At 41.7% G+C, this 26794-nt stretch overlaps 1 protein-coding gene across 7 annotated transcripts in view; it reads left to right on the top strand.

The window, feature by feature from the left end:
• The window catches only part of GRIK1 (glutamate ionotropic receptor kainate type subunit 1), a 373798-nt gene that overhangs the window by 211530 nt on the left and 135474 nt on the right, over positions 1-26794 (top strand). For all 7 annotated transcript variants that reach the window (XM_077293958.1, XM_077293956.1, XM_077293959.1 and 4 more), the window contains exons 6-8: positions 6420-6593; positions 20447-20590; positions 22480-22587. In XM_077293958.1, coding sequence (XP_077150073.1) covers positions 6420-6593; positions 20447-20590; positions 22480-22587 — 426 coding nt within the window. The remainder of the gene's footprint in view (positions 1-6419; positions 6594-20446; positions 20591-22479; positions 22588-26794) is intronic.

Here is a 26794-nt window from a genome sequence, read left to right as displayed (position 1 = left end):
TCGTCCCGAATAGAGTACAGTTCTTGGCCAAGCAGCAGTTGAAAGAAGCTTCTAAAGGAGCATGAATTTGGCATGAAAAACATCACTGCATCATAGTCTTTGGGAAAGAACAAAAATAACGTATTGAAGTATATTAAAAAAATTCCCAGCTGTGAAATGTCTGGAGGATAACTAAAAAAAATGTAATGACTCTTTTACTATGACTATCCTGGTAGGGTATTTGCAAATGGATTTTTTTTTGTTAAACTTGACAACTATTTTACATTTGTTTCAGAAAATTATTTTTTTTCTATTTTTTATTCTTTCCACATACAAGTGATGTTTGCAGAACTAAATTATCAAGCGGAGGCTTATATTTGTTTTATTCCCACATTTCCCTTAACACATTGATCGTTCTGCATGATTGGCAGGTAAAGGCGAGCCCGAATGCCCCCGAAGGGAAGCGTTAGGAGTCCCCTTCTCTGCTGTACTCTAGAACAATAATTCATCAGCAGCAATTTCTTTTGATCCCTTTCAGTGTGAGCTCTCTTCCCGGTGGCTGAGGAATTACAGCCTGAGATTGCTATTTCTGGGTAATACAAATATCACCATGGAAGGCAAAAGCACCCCAAAGTGCAGTATTGATGTCATATACCTGTGTTGCGGAAAAAAGAAAGGTATATGCAGTATATTGTAGAGATTCTCTCAGGGAGGCATTAGGCAGCGTTCACACAGGTAATGCAGTTTAGTCCAAACTACTCCAAGGGATTTAAAAACCAAAACAGCCTCTTCTGGGCACAAAGGTATAAGTATAAGGCAAGTATTTGTCAGTGCGGTTTCATGCAAAAAGATTATAGTCCTTTCTCCTGGCTCAACGTTTTATACACACAAGAGATACCGTCCTAACAGTCTCAGGATCCCCTTCAGCCTGAACACCAGCAGCTTCTAGCGCCAAACAAAAGAGTTCAACTCCATTTATATTTCACACTGAACAGGTAGCAGCTTCCGCATGTTACTTTGTAGCTCCAACACACAGACTGCCCAGATTCCCTAGCTGACCCGCGCAGTCTCCATTCAGAGAGAAACTCTGGCTTGTCTCTCTCCTCGCTATAGCTCACATTTTGCCTGGTCTCTCACCAGCTTCAGCACACTTGAATCTGTTCAACATCTGACAGACACCCTTAGTGAACACAATCAAGATTTGCAGTGCTAGGATTGAACGCAGCTCTTCCTGGCCTTACTATTCTATATTTTTTTTTTTTTTATATATATATATATATATATATATATATATATATATATATATATATATATATATATACACACATATATATATATATATATATATATACACATATATATATATACACTGCTCAAAAAAATAAAGGGAACACTAAAATATCATATCCTAGATATCTCTGAATAAAATATTCCAGTTGCAAATTTTTATTCACTGTATAGTGGAATGTGTTCAGAACAATAAAACATAACAATTATCAATGTAAATCAAAATGAATATCTCACAGAGGTCTGGAGTTGGAATGATACTCAAAATCAAAGTGGAAAATCAAATTACAGGCTGATCCAACTTCAGTGGAAATGCCTCATGATAAGGAAAAGATGCTCAGTATTGTGTGTGGCCTCCACGTGCCTGTATGATCTCCCTACTGTACAATGCCTGGGCATGCTCCTGATGAGGCGGCGGATGGTCTCCTGAGGGATCTCCTCCCAGACCTGGACTAAAGCATCCGCCAACTCTGGACAGTCTGTCGAAGTAAACAAAAGGAAATAGCGGGCACCACATAAAATATCAAATAAGGGATCAACCATATGCATATAGGTAAGTACTAAACAAAGGAAAGAGAAAATGATATGCAGACTAATGGGATCAACCTTCAATACATTTTATTAGATACAATGGTACAAAAAGGCAAAGCGAAACACACAATTAAAACCATTTAAAAGGCTAAAAGAGCCATGAGAAAATCCCCATTAGACAATAAACAGGACGGGTTTGTTCAGTGTCAATTAAATATATAAACATTGGTACACATCCAGTTGAAAAAATATCAGCACTAACACCACATTTTTGCTGCCAACTGCCCTGTTAGACAATGAGAGAGCAACCCATAAAGGTAACCCACACAGATATACACTGTATTCACCAATAATGCAATATTTCATGGCATGTATACAGTACATCCAGGTAGACAGAAATGAAAACAACCCACACATATTGCAAACTGAGAGTTCCATACCAAATGGCAATAATGTAGCAATATAGTGGCGTCCTACCTAACAAATGAGCCTATGTATGTAGACACCAATTCCCAATAAGGGGGTCTATATCCAACATCATGAGGCATAAACACAGAATACAGCCATAAGACGGTATACCATTGTGGTCTTAGTGCAAGTGCAGTAGTAGGTTAGCCATGCCCTGTTCCTAAGGAGATAAACCGCCCCATGCGTATCGATGCTATCAAAGCATCTTCATCTGGGAAATATATGTTATGTTGAGATATATTCCCCTGATGAAGATGCTTTGATAGCATCGATACGTGTGGGGCGGTTTATCTCCTTAGGAACAGGGCATGGCTAACCTACTATTGTACTTGCACTAAGACCACAATGGAACTGCTGACACATTCCAGCCACATGGGGTCCGGCATTGTTTTTCATTAGGAGGAACCCAGGGCCAACCGCACCAGCATATGGTCTCACCAGGGGTCTAAGGATCTCATCTCGGTACCTAATGGCAGTCAGGCTACCTCTGGCGAGCACATGGAGGGCTGTGCGGTCCTCCAAAGAAATGCCGCCCCACACCATTACTGACCCACTGCCAAACCGGTCGTGCTGAAGGATGTTGCAGGCAGCAGATCGCTCTCCACGGCGTCTCCAGACTCTGTCACGTCTGTCACATGTGCTCAGCGTGAACCTGCTTTCATCTGTGAAGAGCACAGGGCGCCAGTGATGAATTTGCCAATCCTGGTGTTCTGCGGCAAATGTCAAGCATCCTGCACGGTGTTGGGCTGTGAGCACAACCCCCATCTGTGGACGTCGGGCACTCAGACCATCCTCATGGAGTCGGTTTCTAACCGTTTGTGCAGACACATGCACATTTGCGGCCTGCTGGAGGTCATTTTGCAGGGCTCTGGCAGTGCTCCTCCTGTTCCTCCTTGCACAAAGGTGGAAGTAGCAGTCCTGCTACTGGGTTATTGCCCTCCTACGGCCCCCTCCACATCTCCTGGTGTACTGGCCTGTCTCCTAGTAGCGCCTCCAGCCTCTGGACACTACGCTGACAGACAAAGCAAACCTTCTTACCACAGCTCACATTGATGTGCCATCCTGGGTGAGCTGCACTACCTGAGCCACTTGTGTGTGTTGTAGAGTCCATCTCATGCTACCACGAGTGTGAAAGCACAACCAACATTCAATAGTGACCAAAACAGCCAGAAAGCATTGGTGCTGAGATGTGGTCTGTGGTCCCCACCTGCAGAACCACTCCTTTATTGAGGGTGTCTTGATAATTGCCAATAACTTCCATCTTTTGTCTATTCCATTTGCACAACAGCATGTGAAATTGATGGTCAGTGTTGCTTCCTAAGTGGACAGTGTGATTTTACAGAAGTTTGATTTACTTGGAGTTACATTCTGTTGTTTAAGTGTTTTGAGCAGTGTATATACAGGTGCTTCTCACAACATTAGAATTTCATCGAAAAGTTAATTTATTTCAGTTCTTCAATGCAAAAAGTGAAACTTATATATTCTATAGAGTCATTACAAACAGAGTGATCTATTTCAAGTGTTTATTTCTGTTAATGTTGATGATGATGGCTTACAGCCAATGAAAACCCAAAAGTCATTATCTCAGTAAATTAGAATACTTTATAACACCAGCTTGAAAAATGATTTTAAAATGAGAAATGTTGGCCTACTGAAATGTATGTTCAGTAAATGCACTCAATACTTGGTCGGGGCTCCTTTTGCATCAATTACTGCATCAATGTGGTGTGGCATGGAGGTGATCAGCCTGTGGCCCTGCTGAGGTGTTATGGAAGCCCAGGTTGCTTTGATAACAGCCTTCAGCTCGTCTGCATTGTTGGGTCTGGGGTCTCATCTTCCTTTTGACAATACTCCATAGATTCTCTATAGGGTTAAGATCAGGCGAGTTTGCTGTCAATCAAGCACAGTGATACTGTTGTTTGTAAACCAGGTATTGGTACTTTTGGCAGTGTGGACAGGTGCAAAGTCCTGCTGGAGAATGAGATTTCCATCTCCAAAAAGCTTGTAGGCAGAGGGAAGCATGAAGTGCTCTAACATTTCCTGGTAGACGGCTGCGCTGACTTTGGTCTTGATAAAACACAGTGGACCTACACCAGCAGATGACATGGCTCCCCAAACCATCACTGATTGTGGAGACTTCACACTAGACCTCCAGCAGCTTGGATTGTGGCCTCTCCACTCTTCCTCCAGACTCTGGGACCTTGATTTCCAAATGAAATGCAAAATTTACTTTCATCTGAAAACAACACCTTGGGCCACTGACAACAGTCCAGTTCTTTTTCTTCTTGGCCCAGGTAAGACGCTTCTGGCATTGTCTATCGGTCATGAGTGGCCTGACATAAGGAATGCGACACTTGTAGCCCATGTCCTGGATACGTCTGTATGTGGTGGCTCTGGGAACAATGACTCCAGCAGCAGTCCACTCCTTGTGAATCTCCCCCAAATTTTTGAATGGCCTTTTCTTAACAATCCTTTCAAGGCTGCGGTTATGCCGGTTGTTTGTGCACCTTTTTCTACCACACTTTTTCCTTCCACTCAACCTTCCACTAATATGCTTGGAGACTGTACTCTGTGAACAGCCAGCTTCTTTAGCAATGACCTTTTGTGGCTTATCCTCCTTGTGGAGTGTGTCAGTGACGGCCTTCTGGACATCTGTCAGGTCAGCAGTTTTCCCCATGATTGAGGAGCTACTGAAACAGACTAAGGGATCTTTATAAACACTTAGGAAGCCTTTGTAGGTGTTTTTTGGTAATTATTCTAATTTACTGAGATAATGACTTTTGGGTTTCTCATTGGCTGTAAGCCATAATCATCAACATGAACAGAAATAAACACATGAAATAGATCACTCTGTAATGACTCTATATAATAGATGAGTTTCACTTTTTGTATTGAAGAACTGAAATAAATGAACTTTTTGATGATCTAATTTAGTGAGAAGCACCTGTATGTGTTTATACGATTTTATTTCTCAGGCAACATTCCAAAATATGCAAATGCAAAAGTGGACTTTAATCAGCCCATGTGGCGTGGTGATGATTTGGTTATACAGAACCTATATGTACAGAATATATATAATAAAGTGTGTGTGTCTCTTTAACTGAGAGCTGCAGAAAAAAATATCAATGAGCGCCACACCTATCCTTAGGTTGTGTGTAGTATTGCAACACAACCCCATAAAATGAAGTTGAAGTGCAAAACTAGACATTATCTAAGATGTGGTTCTATTTCTGGAGAAAAATAAGCCCTGTTTATCTAACTCTGGTCAACCCCTTTAGGTGAGTGCGATCTATCTGTGCTATCGGGTCTTATTTAGATATTATGCAGTTTTTTGTTAGCTGACTTTACTGCGGAGCTGCTCTTTGGTCACCGTATGATGGTATTAGTTGAGCACTGTATGGCGGTATTTGCTTTGGCATTGTGTGGCGCTGCTACTTATTCACTCGACAGTACATCATTTGTGCAGTGTATGTCCATGTCAGTGATGTATAGTGTTGTTGTTTTTTTTTACAGATGAATGGAAATGTCTTTCATTGATGATTGACCCGGGTCAGATTTGACACTGATTTTTGGTGCAGATTCTGTGCAGAAACCTGCCTGAAATATAACCACAATCTGAATCCTATAAATATGAATGGGATCTCTTTTTTTTTTTTCTTTTTTGCAACTTTGGTCACAATCACTTTAAAATTCCTATGCCGATTTTTGGTGCGGTCACCAGAAAACATCCGGCGCAAAACAACCTGCACGGAATATAAGAGGAATAGCAAAGGAAGTGCAAATAGCAAATACTTGGCACATTCAAGACACTGAGTTTGTCCTGATCACGTGAAAATATAGTTCATCCTGATCTTCCTGGTTTATACCAGGGCTACAGTAAGCCTGACTCTTGCACGAGGGCAGCAGCAGGCGAGCGGGAGCGAGGGCTGCCGTAATTGATCATCCTACCTGAATCCGCGCATCCTCCTACGCCGAGGACGTTGTACTTTCCTGCTTTATATTGAGTCTTTTTTGCTCTGACAGAAGCAATAAAATACAAAGCATAAAAGAGATAAAACATAACAGCCATAATCTTCAAGTCCTTCCAGGTCTCTGTGAAGTGCACGCGGTTGGTTTCTACGCAGACATAACCGAACGCTTGTCTCGTCTTGCAGGACCTCTTCGCTCTTGACCTTGAGCCATACAGATACAGTGGAGTAAACATGACCGGATTCCGGCTTCTGAACATTGACAATCCGCAGGTGTCATCCGTGGTCGACAAGTGGTCAATGGAACGTCTACAAGCGCCACCCAAGCCTGAGACAGGTCTCCTAGATGGAATGATGACAGTGAGTACGAATGGGAAAGCTTACCCAGTCCTATATCTTATGTAGGTGTATAATAATTAAAGAGGTGTTCCACCCCATTTTTCTTCTTAAATAGACCATAGCATGGTGTAAAGATAAAATACACTGCTCCTATGTACAAGAATATAACTACTATAATACTGCTCTTATGTACAAGAATATAACTACTATAATACTGCCCCTATGTACAAGAATATAACTACTATAATACTGCCCCTATGTACAGGAATATAACTACTATAATACTGTCCTATGTACAAGAATATAACTACTATAATACTGCTCCTATGTACAAGAATATAACTACTATAATACTGCTCCCATGTACAAGACTATAACTACTATAATACTGCTCCTATGTACAAGTTAATAACTACTATAATGCTGCACCTATGTAGAAGAATATAACTACTATAATACTGCTCCTATGTACAAGAATATAACTACTATAATACTGCTCCTATGTACAAGAACATAACTACTATAATACTGCCCCTATGTACAAGAATATAACTACTATAATACTGCTCCCATGTACAAGACTATAACTACTATAATACTGCTCCCATGTACAAGACTATAACTACTATAATACTGCTCCTATGTTCAAGTTAATAACTACTATAATGCTGCACCTATGTAGAAGAATATAACTACTATAATACTGCCCCTATGTACAAGAATATAACTACTATAATACTGCTCCTATGTACAAGAATATAACTACTATAATACTGCCACCTATGTACAAGAATATAACTACTATAATACTGCTCCTATGTACAAGAATATACTACTATAATACTGCCCCCTATGTACAGGGATATAACTACTATAATACTGATCCTATGTACAAGAATATAACTACTATAATACTGCTCCCATGTACAAGACTATAACTACTATAATACTGCTCCTATGTACAAGTATATAACTACTATAATACCGCACTTATGTAGAAGAATATAACTATTAATACTGCCCCATGTACAAGAATATAACTACTATAATACTGCCCCTATGTACAAGAATATAACTACTATAATACTGCCCCCTATGTACAAGAATATAACTACTATAATACTGCCCCTATGTACAAGAATATAACTACTATAATACTGCTCCTATGTACAAAAATATAACTAATATAATACTGCTCCCATATACAAGACTATAACTGCTATAATACTGCCCTCTATGTACAAGAATATAACTACTATAATACTGCACCTATGTAGAAGAATATAACTACTATAATACTGCCCCTATGTACAAGAATATAACTACTATAATACTGCCCCTATGTACAGGAATATAACTACTATAATACTGTCCCCTATGTATAAGAATATAACTACTATAATACTGCCCCTATGTACAAGAATATAACTACTATAATACTGCCCCTATGTACAGGAATATAACTACTATGATACTGCCGCTATGTACAGGAATATAACTACTATAATACTGTCCCCTATGTATAAGAATATAACTACTATAATACTGCCCCTATGTACAAGAATATAACTACTATAATACTGCCCTCTATGTACAAGAATATAACTACTATAATACTGCACCTATGTAGAAGAATATAACTACTATAATACTGCCCCTATGTACAAGAATATAACTACTATAATACTGCCCCTATTTACAGGAATATAACTACTATAATACTGCTCATATGTACAAGAATATAACTACTATAATACTGCTCCTATGTACAAGAATATAACTACTATAATACTGCCCCTATGTACAGGAATATAACTACTATAAGATTTTCCTACGTGGATAATAATCTGAGAGTTTCTGTATCTCACACATTTGGACTCTTTAGCACTGCCTGTAATTTGGAAAGTTTTCTATAGTTTCTCACATGATAGGTTGCGGTGTTTTTTCTTTTGTGGCTTTCATGTTTTGCTATTTGCATACAATTGTATTTGTTACATGAGTCTTTCATCTTTGTCGCCTTTCTTTCATCACTTTTTATCATTCTTTTATATTTTGCTTTACTTTGACCATGTTAGAACCGTCTGTATTAGGGAGATGATAAAAGAAAAATCTCAACAATGCAGAAACGAGGCCTTTATTTAGAAATTGCAGTGACATTAAAATATTATTGCCGCGCCAGCATTATTTCCAGTTTAAGAATTGATTAATAGTCTCAGGCATCTGTGGTGCTGTGATGATAATGAGGTCGTAGATTTACACAAATGTCCCATATCTCACTGCCTTAATAAACATGCAATTATTATTAACTATCTCTGCACCACTACTAGGAAGAGTCCATTCCCTCATGTTTATTTAGATTGTTGGTCCAGTTTCTGTTCCCGTTATTCTGTAATTCTCACCTCCAAAAATAAAACTCATGATGAGGGATCATTTTAAGGAATTGGACACCTTCCAGACCTAAAGTAATTTTGTGATAAGTTTTATTGTAAGTCTTGTACCGTTTGGCTTCTACAGCCTCTGTGTATAACTGTACATGCTTTAGAATTAGTTAACTGTGAATTCATAAGTGTTCTGGCCTGAGAACACAGTCTGTAACTCTTATCTGTCTTTCCCTGTTATGTCTTCTAAGCTGATTCATGACCAGTTGAGTGTTGGATGGTAACTCATTCTGCAGTCTGTGATGTACTGTGATACGTAGAGGCTGTAGAAGCCAAACTCTTATTGCTAAAATACATGCATTTAAGTAAGAAAAAATGCGACGGTGTCCATATATATAAAAACTGGCAGGCCCATAGTTAAGGGTGTTGTCCAATTTTATTTTTTTACTTCATTAGCTTCCTGTACTTAAAGCTAAACGGGTTGTCCTGGACTTTAACATTGATGGCTTATCTTTAGTTTCTGAATGGATCCTTTCTTTTTTCTCCAAAAATCCAGTAATACAAAATACCTTTAAGGTGCTGCTGATCAGTACTATCATTAAACCTACGGAGTGGTTGATACAATTTCTAAAAGACAGCAGCCATATTTTTCTAATCAACTTTTTATAATGGGGTATTTCATTACCATTTGAGTCAAAGATCTCTTGGCCCCCTTTTTATCTCCTGTGATGAGGCATCGGCTACTGGCCGCCCCGTGGCGCCCCTTCCTGCTCTGTAACTTTTGGAGGTGAAATGTTAGCGGGAGTCGGAATGGTTGGTGTTTGGCATTGGTCATGCCCAACTGGCTGGCATTATGGCTACATTACCACTTCTTCTGCTCAAACCCTGATACTTTTTTTGGACTTTTCACTATTTGCTGTTTAGTTTTGAAGGGTAAAATTTGAGCAGTTTTTGTATATATTATATGGAAAGGATGTGGGAAAATATATTTTTGCTAAAAGCCAACCTAATGGCATAAGAAAACATGGCAAAAATAGAAAATTTGCTTCCCGTAATTTGACCATTTCCTGTCGGATAATTTCATTGTAAGCCGAAGCTCTCCGGTCTAATGAGGCATCATTTCATTATCTCCACCGCCTCTTCCTATACAAACGTTTCATTGTGAAGACTTATTGGTATAAATGTGCAATGTATGATAGCTATTACCGCTATATTAAATGGAAAAAGAGCCTTGTGGGCCCTAAATCACTCCAACATGTGATCTGTGTCACTTGGCGCACTTGAATGCCTTCTGTACTTTATAAATTTCAAGATGGGAATTTAATGGGATGTTGTAGAGGAGAAATGAAAAATTGTAAAAACCTTACATGATTAATAAAGCGAGTGCAAAACTATTAGTAATCTGCCATCAGGCTATGCTACATACCCACCAACTTTTTCCAAAAGGAGGTTTGGAAATTTTGCCTATAACTGGATTTTGTTTTCTTAGCCATTTCCCCCTTTTTACTGGCCATATTCCAACCAGAATGTGTGTTTGGAGGATGCCAAAAAGAGGTAGTCGGAGCTATAAATGGCAGGGGAGCTTTGATACAAGTATTGTTTCAGATAGTAAAGACCAGTCCCCAGGTCCAAAGTGAGCAATTTTTGGTTCTGTTCATTTCTGTTTTGTTTGTTTTTTTTTCAAATACGCTATAAGGTTCAAGATATATGGGCCTTTTAACTTAGTGTTCTCTAATAAAGTATTCAGAATTTTTTTAAATCCGTCGTACGGTTCCAAAGATATGAGTCTCTTCATTTAGTCCTAATTTTTATGGTCTTTTCCAAAGGAAGGATCCTCAGGGGCTTGTCTTTAGGCTCCTCTTTAGTATCCTGTGAGACACGCCCCCTTGCAAAGACCGTAAGAATTAGCACAAAATTAATACGCTAATATCTTTTTAACCGTATAATGATTGTAAAAAAAAAAAAAAAGAAAAAAACACAAAACTGGAGGGGGAGGGAGCACGTCTCTTACTCCCAACCACTAAAATGGGTGGAGGGTGGAGCTGGGGAAGGGCGGGGCAGGACTTTGCAGATATTCTAGTTTATTTGTTCCTTATGTCCCTGACTGGAGTAAGATTTGTGGTAAGGATCACGAAGGCCACTATTCAGACACACCTGATTCATTTACAGTAGAGCGCCTCTAAATGGATGAAGAGTGTCTGATTCCAGCACGCCTTCTCATCAAGACCAGCATAAACCATGCCGATCTTGATAAATTGGAGCCTAAATTTTTATCTGACAATGATAAAGTCTTCAAATTGATTTGTCATGAACAAAGACTAAAGACCCATTAGGACAGGTCGATAATTGGGAGCGAGTTGACGTTACTCAGCCAACGAATGAGCAGAATGGTCGTTCATTGTATAAGATGTTAAGCTAAAAAGTAATCGTTCTCGGCAGCATATTTGTTGTGAATTTGGATTCTGGGCTCCCCCGGTGGCTACTGGTGGAATTGAACTGGTGTCTTCATCTTCTCTGTTCACCTGTTCCCATCAAGATGTGGGAGTCGCTATATAACCTTGCTGCTCTGTTAGTTGCTTGCCGGTCAACAATGTTATCAGAAGCCTCTCTGTGCTTGTTCCTGCTCCTAGACAACTACTAGATAAGTTGGACTCTTGTCCATGTTTGTTTTTGCATTTTTGTTCCAGTTCACAGCTGTAGTTTCGTTACTGTGTCTGGAAAGCTCTTGTGAACAGGAATTGCCACTCTGGTGTTATGAGTTAATGCCAGAGTTTTAAAGTAATTTCTGGATGGTGTTTTGATAGGGTTTTTAGCTGACCATGAAAGTGTCCTTTCTGTCTTCTGCTATGTAGTAAGTGGACCTCAAATTTGCTAAACCTATTTTCATACTACGTTTGTTATTTCATCTTGATTCACCGCCAATACATGTGGGGGGCCTCTGTCTCCTTTCGGGGTATTTCTCTAGAGGTGAGCTAGGACTAATATTTTCCTCTGCTAGCTTTATTTAGTCCTCCGGCTGGTGCTGGGCATCTAGAATCAACGTAGGCATGCTACCCGGCCACTGCTAGTTGTGCGTTAGGTTTAGTTCATGGTCAGCTCAGTTCCCATCTTCCAAGAGCTAGTTCCTATATATGCTGATGCTATGATCTCTTGCCATTGAGATCATGACAGTTTGACCGGCCCACTAAAGGGTTAAAATCCTTGGCTGAGAAAGGAGAGTAATAAGTAGTCTGCTGAAATTTTTTTTTTTTTTTTTCTCTCCTTTGAATGGCTCTGTGTTCACCTGTTTGCAATGGATCTTCAGAGTGTAACTGCAGGTTTGAATAATCTCGCCACGAAGGTACAAAATTTGCAAGATTTTGTTTGTCATGCACCTGTATCTGAGCCGAGAATTCCTTTGCCGGAATTTTTCTCGGGGAATAGATCTGGGTTTCAGAATTTTCGAAATAATTGCAAATTATTTTTGTCCCTGAAATCTCGCTCTGCCGGAGATCCTGCACAGCAGGTCAGGATTGTGATTTCCTTGCTCCGGGGCGACCCTCAAGACTGGGCTTTTTCATTGCTCAATGTGGATGCGTTTTTTCTGGCCTTGGGGTTGCTTTATGACGAACCTCATTTGGAGCTTCAGGCAGAAAAAACTTTGATGTCCCTATCTCAGGGGCAAGATGAAGCGGAAATTTACTCCCAAAGATTCCGTAAATGGTCTGTGCTTACTCAGTGGAATGAGTGCGCCCTGGCGGCGACTTTCAGAGAGGGTCTCTCTGATGCCATTAAGGATGTTATGGTGGGGTTCCCTGTGCCTGCGGGTCTGAATGAGTCCATGACAATGGCTATTCAGATCGATAGGCGTTTGCGGGAGCGCAAACCAGTGCACCATCTGGCGGTGTCCACTGAGAAATCGCCAGAGAGTATGCAGTGTGATAGAATTCTGTCCCGAAGCGAGCGGCAGAATTTTAGACGGAAAAATGGGTTGTGTTTCTATTGTGGTGATTCTACTCATGTTATATCAGCATGCTCTAAGCGCACTAAAAAGCTTGGTAAATCTGTTTCCATTTGCACCTTACCATCTTAAGTTTATTCTATCTGTGACCCTGATTTGCTCTTTGTCATCTATTACCACGGACGCCTATGTCGACTCTGGCGCCGCTTTGAGTCTTATGGATTGGTCCTTTGCCAAACGCTGTGGGTATGATTTAGAGCCTTTGGAGACTCCTATTCCTCTGAAGGGGATTGACTCCACCCCATTGGCTAATAATAAACCACAATACTGGACACAAGTAACTATGCGTATTAATCCGGATCACCAGGAGATTATTCGCTTTCTGGTGCTGTATAATCTACATGATGATTTGGTGCTAGGATTGCCTTGGCTGCAATCTCACAACCCAGTCCTCGACTGGAGAGCTATGTCTGTGTTGAGCTGGGGATGTAAGGGGGCTCATGGGGATGTACCTGTGGTTTCCATTTCATCATCTATTCCCTCTGAAATTCCTGAGTTCCTGTCTGACTATCGTGACGTCTTTGAAGAATCCAAGCTTGATTCGTTACCTCCGCACCGAGAGTGCGATTGTGCCATAGATTTAATCCCGGGTAGTAAATACCCAAAGGGTCGTTTATTTAATCTGTCTGTGCCTGAACATGCTGCTATGCGTGAATATATAAAGGAGTCCTTGGAAAAGGGACATATTCGTCCATCGTCATCTCCCTTAGGAGCCGGTTTTTTCTTCGTGTCAAAAAAAGACGGCTCTTTGAGACCATGTATTGATTATCGGCTTTTGAATAAAATCACTGTTAAATATCAATACCCATTGCCGTTGCTGACTGATTTGTTTGCTCGCATAAAGGGGGCCAAGTGGTTCTCTAAGATTGACCTTCGTGGGGCGTATAATTTGGTGCGAATCAGGCAGGGGGATGAGTGGAAAACCGCATTTAATACGCCCGAGGGCCACTTTGAGTATTTAGTGATGCCTTTTGGTCTTTCAAATGCTCCGTCAGTTTTCCAGTCCTTTATGCATGATATTTTTCGCGATTATTTGGATAAATTTATGATTGTGTATCTGGATGATATTCTGATTTTTTCGGATGACTGGGACTCTCATGTCCAGCAAGTCAGGAGGGTTTTTCAGGTTTTGCGGTCTAATTTTTTGTGTGTGAAGGGTTCTAAGTGTGTTTTTGGGGTACAGAGGATTTCCTTTTTGGGATATATTTTTTCCCCCTCTTCCATTGAAATGGATCCTGTCAAGGTTCAAGCTATTTGTGATTGGACGCAGCCCTCTTCTCTTAAGAGTCTTCAGAAATTTTTGGGCTTTGCTAACTTTTATCGTCGATTTATTGCTGGTTTTTCGGATATTGCTAAGCCATTGACCGATTTGACTAAGAAGGGTGCTGATGTTGCTGATTGGTCCCCTGATGCTGTGGAGGCCTTTCGGGAGCTTAAGCGCCGTTTTTCCTCTGCCCCTGTGTTGCGTCAGCCTGATGTTGCTCTACCTTTTCAGGTTGAGGTCGACGCTTCTGAGATCGGAGCTGGGGCAGTGTTGTCGCAGAAAAGTTCTGACTGCTCCGTGATGAGGCCTTGTGCCTTCTTTTCCCGTAAATTTTCGCCCGCTGAGCGGAATTATGATGTTGGGAATCGGGAGCTTTTGGCCATGAAGTGGGCTTTTGAGGAGTGGCGCCATTGGCTTGAGGGGGCCAGACATCAGGTGGTGGTATTGACTGACCACAAAAATTTGGTTTATCTTGAGACTGCCAGGCGCCTGAATCCTAGACAGGCGCGCTGGTCATTATTTTTCTCTCGGTTTAATTTTGTGGTGTCATACCTACCGGGTTCTAAGAATGTTAAGGCGGATGCCCTTTCTAGGAGTTTTGAGCCTGACTCGCCTGGTAACTCTGAGCCCACAGGTATCCTTAAGGATGGAGTGGTATTGTCAGCCGTTTCTCCAGACCTGCGGCGGGCCTTGCAGGAGTTTCAGGCGGATAGACCTGATCGTTGCCCACCTGATAAACTGTTTGTTCCTGATGATTGGACCAGTAGAGTCATCTCTGAGGTTCATTCTTCTGCGTTGGCAGGTCATCCTGGCATTTTTGGTACCAGGGATTTGGTGGCAAGGTCCTTCTGGTGGCCTTCCCTGTCACGAGATGTGCGAGGCTTTGTGCAGTCTTGTGACGTTTGTGCTCGGGCCAAGCCTTGTTGTTCTCGGGCTAGTGGATTGTTGTTGCCCTTGCCTATTCCTAAGAGGCCTTGGACGCACATCTCGATGGATTTTATTTCAGATCTGCCTGTTTCTCAGAAGATGTCTGTCATCTGGGTGGTGTGTGACCGTTTCTCTAAGATGGTCCATTTGGTTCCTCTGCCCAAGTTGCCTTCTTCTTCCGAGTTGGTTCCTCTGTTTTTTCAAAATGTTGTTCGTTTGCATGGTATTCCTGAGAATATCGTTTCTGACAGAGGGACCCAATTCGTGTCTAGATTTTGGCGGGCATTCTGTGCTAGGATGGGCATAGATTTATCTTTTTCGTCCGCTTTCCATCCTCAGACGAATGGCCAGACTGAGCGGATTAATCAGACCCTGGAGACATATCTGAGGTGTTTTGTGTCTGCTGACCAGGATGATTGGGTTGCTTTTTTGCCATTGGCGGAGTTCGCTCTCAATAATCGGGCCAGCTCTGCCACTTTGGTGTCCCCGTTTTTCTGTAATTCGGGGTTTCATCCTCGATTTTCCTCTGGTCATGTGGAATCTTCGGATTGTCCTGGAGTGGATGCTGTGGTGGAGAGATTGCATCAGATCTGGGGGCAGGTGGTGGACAATTTGAGGTTGTCCCAGGAGAAGACTCAGCTTTTTGCTAACCGCCGTCGTCGTGTTGGTCCTCGTCTTCATGTTGGGGACTTGGTGTGGTTGTCTTCTCGTTTTGTCCCTATGAGGGTCTCTTCTCCTAAGTTTAAGCCTCGGTTCATCGGCCCGTATAAGATATTGGAGATTCTTAACCCTGTTTCCTTCCGTTTGGACCTCCCTGCATCCTTTTCTATTCATAACGTTTTTCATCGGTCATTATTGCGCAGGTATGAGGTACCGGTTGTGCCTTCCGTTGAGCCTCCTGCTCCGGTGTTGGTTGAGGGTGAGTTGGAGTACGTTGTGGAGAAAATCTTAGACTCTCGTGTTTCCAGACGGAGACTCCAGTATCTGGTCAAGTGGAAGGGATACGGCCAGGAGGATAATTCTTGGGTGAATGCATCTGATGTTCATGCCTCTGATCTGGTTCGTGCCTTTCATAGGGCCCATCCTGATCGCCCTGGTGGTTCGGGTGAGGGTTCGGTGCCCCCTCCTTGAGGGGGGGGTACTGTTGTGAATTTGGATTCTGGGCTCCCCCGGTGGCTACTGGTGGAATTGAACTGGTGTCTTCATCTTCTCTGTTCACCTGTTCCCATCAAGATGTGGGAGTCGCTATATAACCTTGCTGCTCTGTTAGTTGCTTGCCGGTCAACAATGTTATCAGAAGCCTCTCTGTGCTTGTTCCTGCTCCTAGACAACTACTAGATAAGTTGGACTCTTGTCCATGTTTGTTTTTGCATTTTTGTTCCAGTTCACAGCTGTAGTTTCGTTACTGTGTCTGGAAAGCTCTTGTGAACAGGAATTGCCACTCTGGTGTTATGAGTTAATGCCAGAGTTTTAAAGTAATTTCTGGATGGTGTTTTGATAGGGTTTTTAGCTGACCATGAAAGTGTCCTTTCTGTCTTCTGCTATGTAGTAAGTGGACCTCAAATTTGCTAAACCTATTTTCATACTACGTTTGTTATTTCATCTTGATTCACCGCCAATACATGTGGGGGGCCTCTGTCTCCTTTCGGGGTATTTCTCTAGAGGTGAGCTAGGACTAATATTTTCCTCTGCTAGCTTTATTTAGTCCTCCGGCTGGTGCTGGGCATCTAGAATCAACGTAGGCATGCTACCCGGCCACTGCTAGTTGTGCGTTAGGTTTAGTTCATGGTCAGCTCAGTTTCCATCTTCCAAGAGCTAGTTCCTATATATGCTGATGCTATGATCTCTTGCCATTGAGATCATGACACATATTGTCCTGTTTAAACAGGTAATGTGCTGCCGATAGAGCAATCGTATTAACAATCTGTCTAAGGAAAAATTGCTCTAAGGCTAAACAAGATGTCTAAACGACCGCCGGTTGACCTTCTTGTAGACAGTGATCATTTAATGGCCCCAATCAGTTAATGTCCTTAAACAAGTCCTTTTAACTTATTACTGCTACGCAAGCAAACGAATACTTGGCGAGCGATAAGAAACCACGAGTTCCTTCTCTCCAACAAAAGATGGAAAAGGCAAGAAAAAGTGGATTTGGCAAATAAACGGGTCCCAATTTAAGTTTTGCTGCAGACTTTTCTGTAAAGTCAAACCACTGATGGCTAGAAAAGCATTCTGATCCAGTGCGTGGACTCGAAAAACAGAGAGTGAGAAGGCAACAAAACTCACTTAGGACGAGTGGTGGACACTCCCTCTAAGGCCGGGGTTACACTTGCGAGTGTGATGCGAGAAACTAGCATCAATACCCGGCACTGCCGCCGGCACTCGGGACCGGAGCATTTTGCTGTATAGAAATACATGCAGCCGCATGCTCCGGTCCCGAGTGCCGGCGGCAGTGCCGGGTATTGATGCGAGAGAATCGCGGCCTTAGTCAAAAAGTACTGAACTATCATTGACTAATTTTTCGATATTTTGGCAAATTTTTTTCAATATTTTTCTTTAACAAAAGTTATGAAAGTTTTCAAGTTAAGACTTTTGACATGTCATAAAGATATCTGATAAGTCAGTGGTGGTCCGAAAGCTGAAGCCCCCTCGTTGGGCTGTAAATACCGTCTTCGGCGTTGGCGAGGCCTCCTTCGTTTGGGTGATCGCTGGGATTTCAGCACTTGAAATGTTTTGTGACATTTTTTAAATTACTTTTACTCTTTCGAAAGAAGAAAGCCGTGTAAAATGTTTACGTTTCTACGCTAAGATCCTTTTATTTTTCTCATATTCTCGCCTCGTAAAGGTGTCTGCGGCGACGTTGTACCTAAACCTTGATCTGATCGGCCTCCGGTGACTTCCGCTATCTCTTTCTCTCGTGTCACGCCCGCAGACATAATTTTCACTTAAGGTCTAGTTTGTTGACACACTCAGGTCCACTTATATATTTGTCAGACACTCGTAACGTCCACAGCTCATATTTTATAGCATTCCGTCATTAAATACAACCTTGAAAGCAAGGCTAGTGCAATATTATAGCAGCCGACTGTCTGAGTCAAGCAGCGGACGTACGGGAAAACTTTCTGTATGAAGCGGCCTTAGCAATTAAAGAGAAATCACAGATGCAGAAGAGATCGGTAGGGTTTTATGAGATTAGGTAAACATGGCTCAGAAAACAGCGCCCCACTTGTTTGTGGTGAGTGTCTGGTATTGCAGCTGACTCCATTCAGGCAAAAAATCCTATAAAAGGCACAGATGGACTGATTTATGGCTCGGAAAAGTGGTTGTGGTGCAAGATCGGCATATGTTCACATGGAAGTTTTCTAGGTGGATTTTGAAGATGATTCCACTCCAAAATCTACGTGAAAAACTGCTTGAAATGCTCTTGGAGGAAGGTCTCTATTTCAATGGAAAAAAATAAGCCAAGGGTATATTCAAGCAGTTTTTTTCTGTGGATTTTGAAGCAAATTTTACTAAAAAACTTCTAAATAGCAGCTTCAAAAAGTCAAAAAATATAGGGGTCTGTGACACTGAATTTTTCAAGGAAATTTTGGATCAGAAATTGAGCAAAATCTGTACTGATACTTGAAGGTTTTGAGTTTTGAAGGAGGATTCTGAGAGTTTCCGTTCAGTTTCTGATCCAAAAAGACTCCGTGTGCAGATAGCCACTCGCTGTTTTTTTTCTAGTGTAAAAGAAATGACAACACGCCGATTGTACAGGCTTTTTTACTTGAAAAATATTGTTACAAATTTAATTATACTGAATCAGGAAAACTTCCAATACACAAAAGGTCATGTAAAAACACACACAGAAAAACTTTATTTTGTAGGCATTTTTCATGTGCATTTTTTTTAGCCATAACCCGATGGTTGACATGCTCCTTTTTTTTTATACTTGTTGACACATGAGATGTTTCTGCATGAAAAAGTGTTCCAAACATGACGAATGAATCAATAGAAGTAGGAAAAAAAACACCCCATACACAAAATCGGCAGAAAAAGAAAACACGCCAAAAACGTAGTTCTTTAAAATTTTTTATTTTGGCATGGATTTCAGTAGTAAAAATCCACACCAAAATCCTAAAGGTACGTTCAAAGTGACGGTCTCTTATCTGGATTTTAAAGAGGATCGTCTTCAAAATTCTCATTAAAGAGTATTAGAAATGGTTGTTGATGTAGATTTTGTGACAGATCCACCTCCTCAAATTCCACATTTATGAATGAAAAATAGATGCTGGCAAGTAAGAAAAAAAATTAAAAATTTGAGCTTTTTCTGTGCTATTTTCTGATGCAGATTTTGGTTATGGGCCGTTTTTGTTCGAGTTGTCTCATTTGTTAAATTTGTAAAATAATTTTCAAGCAGAAAAGCTTCAAAGATTAACATATACCGTATTTGCTCTAAAAAAAAAAAAAAATACCGTAAATAAATAATTGGCTTGTAGGAAATAAACAGCAACATGTGACTATAAGGGTATGATCACACTTTTTTTCCTGTGAATTATTTTGCCTGAAAAAATCCACATTAAAAAAAAAAACACTAAAAAAACAACCAAGTCTTTTTGTGCTTTTTTTGGTATTTTTATTTTTTTTTATTTGTGGAGTTAGTCAAATTCATAGCGTTATTTTTGTTTTCCAAGTAGAAAGTCCTGAAGAATTGATGTTTGCTTTTTTTTTTCCAGTGGTCAAAAAAAAAAAACAAGAGTGTTTTTCCATTGATATGAATATGATATTTATTCAAAGAGTTTTTACTGAAGTTTTTATGGGGATTTTGGAGCAGAAGCCACTTTCAAATCCTTGTCAAAGACCTTTAATTGAGCTTAAGCTAAGGATCAGCTTCAAGATCCACATCAAGAACCTCTTCAAGTTCTCTTTGAATACTCTTGTAAAGTATATCAGACCCGGCCCACATGAGCTAACAATCTCCAAGAAGTGGAAGGGGAGGAGGTGACGTTTTAAGTCTAAGGAGCCTGGGGTATGATCTGGGGTAGTGGGTTCCACAGAAATGGTGCAGCACAGGAGAAGTCCTGCAGAAACCTCAGCTTGGCTTTCCTATTTTAAAGACTTCTCTTGTGCTGCACCTCTTTTCTCGCATAGTTTCTCTGACTTGCAGACTAATTTCCGATCACAGTTTCCAAATGACGTGAACGTTCTTGGTCTGTAATTCTGCGCTTGACAAGTTTCATTGCGTATGAAGACTGGCAGTAGTGACTGCTGGCCGCCGGTCACGAGTGTTGTAATAAAATGCAGTCTGCCTCTCTGCTTCATACAGACAGATGCCGCCTTGATGTACGACGCCGTCTATATGGTCGCAGTCGCAACACAACGAGCTGCCCAGCTGACTGTCAGCTCTCTGCAATGTCACCGTCACAAGCCGTGGAGATTCGGGCCGCGATTTATGAACCTCATTAAGGAGGTGAGTTATATGACCTTTAGAGCTATATATTATGACTAGCGTTATGCTTGTGCCGCTGGGAAGTGAAGCTCAACTTTTTGTGATATTCCTTCACTTTTATCACAGTGCTTTGTTGTTTTTTTATGGCATTTTATTATAATTCTCGTCCTTTAAGGCTTAGTTCACTTTTTTTCATCTTTCAACTTTCCCTTTGGGCTTGGACTTTTTTTATCATCAGAAAATGACCTACTGTTTTATTTAAATCAGGTTACTTGTATTTTTTTTATAATAAAAAAAATTTACAATTTTTTTTTTTGCATGCCATTGTACCATTTTTTTACACTGGCCACTGGGGATTTTTTCAGACTCGTACATCCTGTCCTTTCAGGAAGAGTTTTCAGCAGTCACAATAAGTGATGTCGCAGCTCCCCTCCTCTTCCTGTACAATGACAGGTAACACTTCTATACATAGCTGATAACACACGGTTCACTAATCACAATAGATCACGCTTATTAGACTCTTCAATACAGACGATAGAGTCTGAGTCTGTTCAATGTGGCTCATGTACATATGTTGTTTCCTGAAACTACAGGAAGTTAGAGTGTAAAATAGCCCCAGTGGCCAGTATTAGAATTGCAAGACTTATATTTTAATACAGATTCTGATATAAAAGGCAAACAAACAAAAACACTTGCCAAAAATGTTTTATAAACAAATTTAATACAAAAACCTAATTTAAACAATGGGTAATTTTATAATGATAGCTTCCCTTAAAGTAAATTGGGAGAAATTGGATGCACATCCAGACCCTTGTAGCCACTTTAAAGGTCTCTCTATTGATCACAGTATTTTCTGCTGCAGGAGGAAGAGTGGTAATGGCTCCCTACTTTTCTAGCCTATAAAAGGTTTTATCCAGGAATATTATTTTTACTATTGGTCTAAAAACCATCAGGCATGTATGTGGTTGCTATCTACCTGCCTGTTGTCTGGCTTCAATCTCTGCCAGCCAGCGGAGAAAAGGAGGAGAAAGAGCTGCTCTGTTGACGTTAAGCAGCTGAACCTCCTACAGGAGAAGTCAATGACTGCTCTGAGCCATCACTTGATAGAACAGGCAGATAGATAGTAACTACCTGCCTGTTTTATTATAGGCACACATTAAAAAAAATAATCCTGGATAAACTTTTTAATTTTGGCATTTTTGGCTTTCTTAGGATGTCAGCAAAATTCGATCGGTGGCAGTCTGAGACCCCCAGCATTCTTCTGATAACTGGTGCTCTGGTAGCTAAACGTTCACAAACGCCACAGCTCTGTGCACTGTGCAGTTACCCATTGATGTGAATGTGATCTGAGCTGAGATCGGCCGTGGCTCCAGAAATGTCAGTGTCGGACCCCCGCCCATGTGATATTTATGACCTCTCATAAGGATATCTTAGTAGTGAAGAACCCCTTTAAGCTGCTTTGCAAAAGTTTTGATAAAATAAGACCTACTATTTTGTATCTACATCTCTTCTGCGGACAGTGTGTGTCTCCATCTGCGGACACCATGTTGCCTTATCCTGGAATCAAATTTCCTTCTATCTGTCTGATAGTTCTTGAGAAGATACTAGATGATGGAAAGGAGAATGATTGCAAAATCCGACTACACGTGTTTGTAGTCAGATTTTAGAGACACACAGCTCTGCATTGGAACCACATTGTAGGCACAAAATAATAATCCAGTTTTCGTCCACAGTGTTACATCTGTATATTGGTAAGATATCGGTATGATAATTGTATAACACATATGTGCAAGTAGCCACCCATGGATTTCTCTGGAGGATCGTCTATTTTCCCAGAGACTTCTGCTCGGTAAGATGTTGATAGATAGTCGGCTGCCTTCATATATCTTTTCTTGTCTATCTGTCCCCAGGCACGGTGGGACGGTTTGACAGGTCGGATCACCTTCAATAGAACAGACGGCTTGAGAAGAGATTTTGATTTGGATATTATCAGCCTGAAGGAGGACGGCATGGAAAAGGTATTCAGGATTTTCCTTCCATTTTCCCCTTTTGCAGATGCGTCTGTTCACTGCCAGGATATCACTTAAGACTACAGTTATTAAGGCCCGAGGAATTGTATAAATAAGCACTTTGTGTGTCGGTGGAGGCAGAACTGTCACGATGTCCTGGAGTTAAATGAATAATTATATCTGTGAGCTGTTAGAGGCCTTAAAGGGAGAAGTTATCGCTCAATTTTTACTGAAAAAAGAATACAATAATCATGTAGAATTATACATATTATAGAATTATACATATTTTGTAAATAGCGCTGTATAACAGGGCAATTAAAGGGCCAAAAGTAATATTTACTTGTGACTGGTGCAGGGCATAAAGGGGGCGGGGCATGAGACAGGCGTTTGTGTCATGCTCCGCCCACTCAGGCTACTCCACTATGCCAATGCAATGGATCAGTTGTTCCTGGTACTTTCCTTAATGCTGGGGTCGTGTCCTATTTTACATTGGTTTTAATCCTGATGCTTATGATAAGGCTCAGCGACTGAACATTTTTCTTTTATTGTTAATTAGTTATCATTTTTCAAACTATCATTTTCTATTTTTTTTTCCTACCTGTGTAACTTTTACTGCTCGCATTTTATTGTCTCTAAAATATATATATATTATTTAATTGCATTGTACTAGGGCTTTGCAATTGGTTTTCATTACAAATTGTGCACCTGTTTCATTATATAGCCACTGTGCTGCACTGTCTGTTGCTCACTGCAGAATGAGCAAACTGAGGATCCATCAGTGACCTTGATCTGACGAGGAATGAATGAGTTTATGAACTCCCCTCATCTTAATTATAAATACAGGCCACATCAAAATTAAATGTGTCGGGAAACAGAAGCTATAAAAGCCAAACGGTGCAAATTTTTTTAATTAAAAAATCAACTTTTTTTTTCCCTCAAAGGTAGAGGGGAAAGAAGCCCAGACATAAGATGCTGGGGATAACTCTCACACAATGGCCAATAGGTTTGTCATGGTGACTGTATGGGCATAGCCATAACCCTCCACTAGTGTCGGTGAGTCTTCTAAGATCCGCTGTCTGTACTGATTACTGTAACTTTACTCCGTGCTGTAACCCAAGCTTAATTAGCTGGGATCAATGCCAATGGCTCAGGGTCACTAGGGCGGTTTGGTAATGTTGCTTGTTAGGGAATATCTAAGCGATGACCCAACACATACTACGCACAGGAAGTAAGACAATCTATATATGCCAACTGTCCCAAATTTGGCGAAACTATCCCAACATTTCAGAAGAAAATCCCACAAAATTATCATGTCTCCTGTACCCCCTGTCACCTGTGCCCACTGTGTCCTGTGCCCTCTGTGCCCTGTGCCCCCTGTCTGCTGTGCCCCACTACTCCTGTGCCCCACTACTCCTGTGCCCCATGTCTCCTGTGCCCCCTGTCTCCTGTGCCCCCTGTCTCCTGTGCCCCCTGTCTGCTGTGCCCCCTGTCTGCTGTGCCCCTATCTCCTGTGCCCCCTGTCTCCTGTGCCCCCTGTCTCCTGTGCCCCCTGTCTCCTGTGCCCTCTGTCTCCTGTGCCTACTGTGTCCTGTGCCCCCTGTCTGCTGTGCCCCACTACTCCTGTGCCCCACTACTCCTGTGCCCCATGTCTCCTGTGCCCCATGTCTCCTGTGCTCCATCTGCTGTGCCCTCTGTCTCCTGTGTCCCATGTCTCCTGTGTCCCATGTCTCCTGTGCCCTCTGTCTCCTGTGCCCTCTGTCTCCTGTGCCTACTGTGTCCTGTGCCCCCTGTCTGCTGTGCCCCATTACTCCTGTGCCCCATGTCTCCTGTGCCCCATGTCTCCTGTGCCCTCTGTCACCTGTGTCCCCTGTCACCTTTGTCCCAAGTCTCCTGTGCCCCATGTCTCCTGTGCCCTCTGTTTCCTGTGCCCACTGTGTCCTGTGCCCCCTGTCTGCTGTGCCCCATTACTCCTGTGCCCCCTGTCACCTGTGTCCCCCGTCACCTGTCTCCTGTGCCCCCTGTCTCCTGTGCCCCCTGTCTCCTGTGCCCCCTGTCTCCTGTGCCCCCTGTCACCTGTGCCCCCTGTCACCTGTGCCCCCTGTCTCCTGTGCCCCCTGTCTCCTGTGCCCCCTGTCTCCTGTGCCCCCTGTCTCTGTGCCCCCTGTCTCTGTGCCCCATGTCTCCTGTGCCCCCTGTCTCCTGTGCCCCCTGTCTCCTGTGCCCCCTGTCTCCTGTGCCCCGTCTCCTGTGCCCCCTGTCTCATGTGCCCCGTCACCTGTGCCCCATTACTCCTGTGCCCCCTGTCTCCTGTGCCCCCTGTCTCCTGTGCCCCCTGTCTCCTGTGCCCCATCTACTGTGCCCCCTGTCACCTGTGCCCCGTCACCTGTGCCCCCTGTCACCTGTGCCCTATTACTCCTGTGCCCCCTGTCTCCTGTGCCCCTGTCTCCTGTGCCCCTGTCTCCTGTGCCCCCTGTCTCCTGTGCCCCCTGTCTCTGTGCCCCCTGTCTCTGTGCCCCCTGTCTCCTGTGCCCCCTGCCTCCTGTGCCCCCTGCCTCCTGTGCCCCCTGTCTCCTGTGCCCCCTGTCTCTGTGCCCCCTGTCTCTGTGCCCCCTGTCACATGTGCCCCGCAGCCATATCATTTTGCTTTTAAATAGAAGTTAAATAGTGAAAAGTCTTGAAACCAGCTGGTGTCAGTGCCGACTCGCCAAGGGATTGCAGAACTTTCTGATCCAAGGGGAGTCCGCTGACCCAGGAATCTCGGCTTCAGAATTTTTTTTTACTGAATGTTATAAACAATTTAATGATTTGATCCCAGCGCCAGCCCCATTAATGCACAGCAGAGAGTTTGCACAAAGCGATGTGAATACATTTACATAGGAAAACCTTTTACCTTCTTCTTGTCTACGTTAACTTCTCCATTATGAAAATTGCACTGATCGTCTTTTATGAACATATATTTCCTTGGCTAGATTGGATGTAGCCGGTGATATTATGAAATATTCCTATTGTATGCGTTTCATTAGGTGATTTCTATATTTCAAGAATAAGCGCAGCACTTTAACTGTCAGGGCTAAATGCAGCGAGCTACTCTGCTCATAATGTCAGGCTGAGCCTCAATACACATTGATTCGATGAATAAACAGCTGATTGCAGGCAGCGAGTGGATAAAATACAAAGTCCACCATAAAATCATTAATAAATAACACTAATAGAAATTATTTTCACTGTGTAAGCTAAAAGAGTATATTCTGACCACTCAGCATCTTAAAGATGAATCCTCCCTGTCTTTATGTTCTTTACGGAATCCCAAATTTCAAAATCCCTGACAAAGAAGAAAACATTAATCATGACTGTGAGAGCTCACCATCTTTCAATCAACAGTGACTGCCATGTCCCCTTTAATTAAGAGAATATTTATTGTGCTTCTTTCTCCACTTATAAGCCACCTTGTCTCCTTCGCAACTTTCACTCTGAAAACTTGAACTCATCATTCACTCTGAAAAACTGCTAAAATCCATCTGATCTAAAGGATCAGATTACAGCTTCTTACATTTATGGATAGAGGAGGGGATGGGAGAAATGTGACAAAGGCAGACAGACATATTGTGCTGCTGCTTTCTTTTATTTTATGTGACCTCAGAGCTGGATTCACATCTACACTGCTCGCTATTACTGTATATCAAGGCTAACCGTTGGGAGATCATTCAGATATCCACTCCGCTGTTAACAAGTTGCTTACAATCGTCAGGACAATTACACAATTGACTGACGAGTGATGGACGAGGCCGCGGCTGCTTCCACAGACCAGTTATTGAAATATATATATATGTGTGTGTGTGTGTGTGTGTATGTGTATATATATATATATATATATATATATATATATATATATATATATATATATATATATATATATATTTATATATATATATATATATATATATATACATACACACTCCGGTATGGTCACTGCAAAGCTCCGCAATAACCTGAGGAAGACTAGCTACCACCACCAATCGTTTTGCACAGGCTGATTGGGCACCATTCAGGTAGAGTATGGCTTCATGGGTGCGGTTTACAGAACAAGAGGAACAAAGCTATTAAATTTTATATATTTAATCGGGAAAGTAGGCAGTGTTTATAAAAGAAAAAATATACAAAGATGTTACAAAATGGGAATAAAATAATACGGTATATACATTCACATGAAATAATA

The sequence above is a fragment of the Ranitomeya variabilis genome, chromosome 3 (genome assembly GCF_051348905.1).
Source record: "Ranitomeya variabilis isolate aRanVar5 chromosome 3, aRanVar5.hap1, whole genome shotgun sequence".
NCBI lineage: Eukaryota > Metazoa > Chordata > Amphibia > Anura > Dendrobatidae > Ranitomeya > Ranitomeya variabilis.
This window is presented reverse-complemented; position numbering and strand designations above follow the sequence as displayed.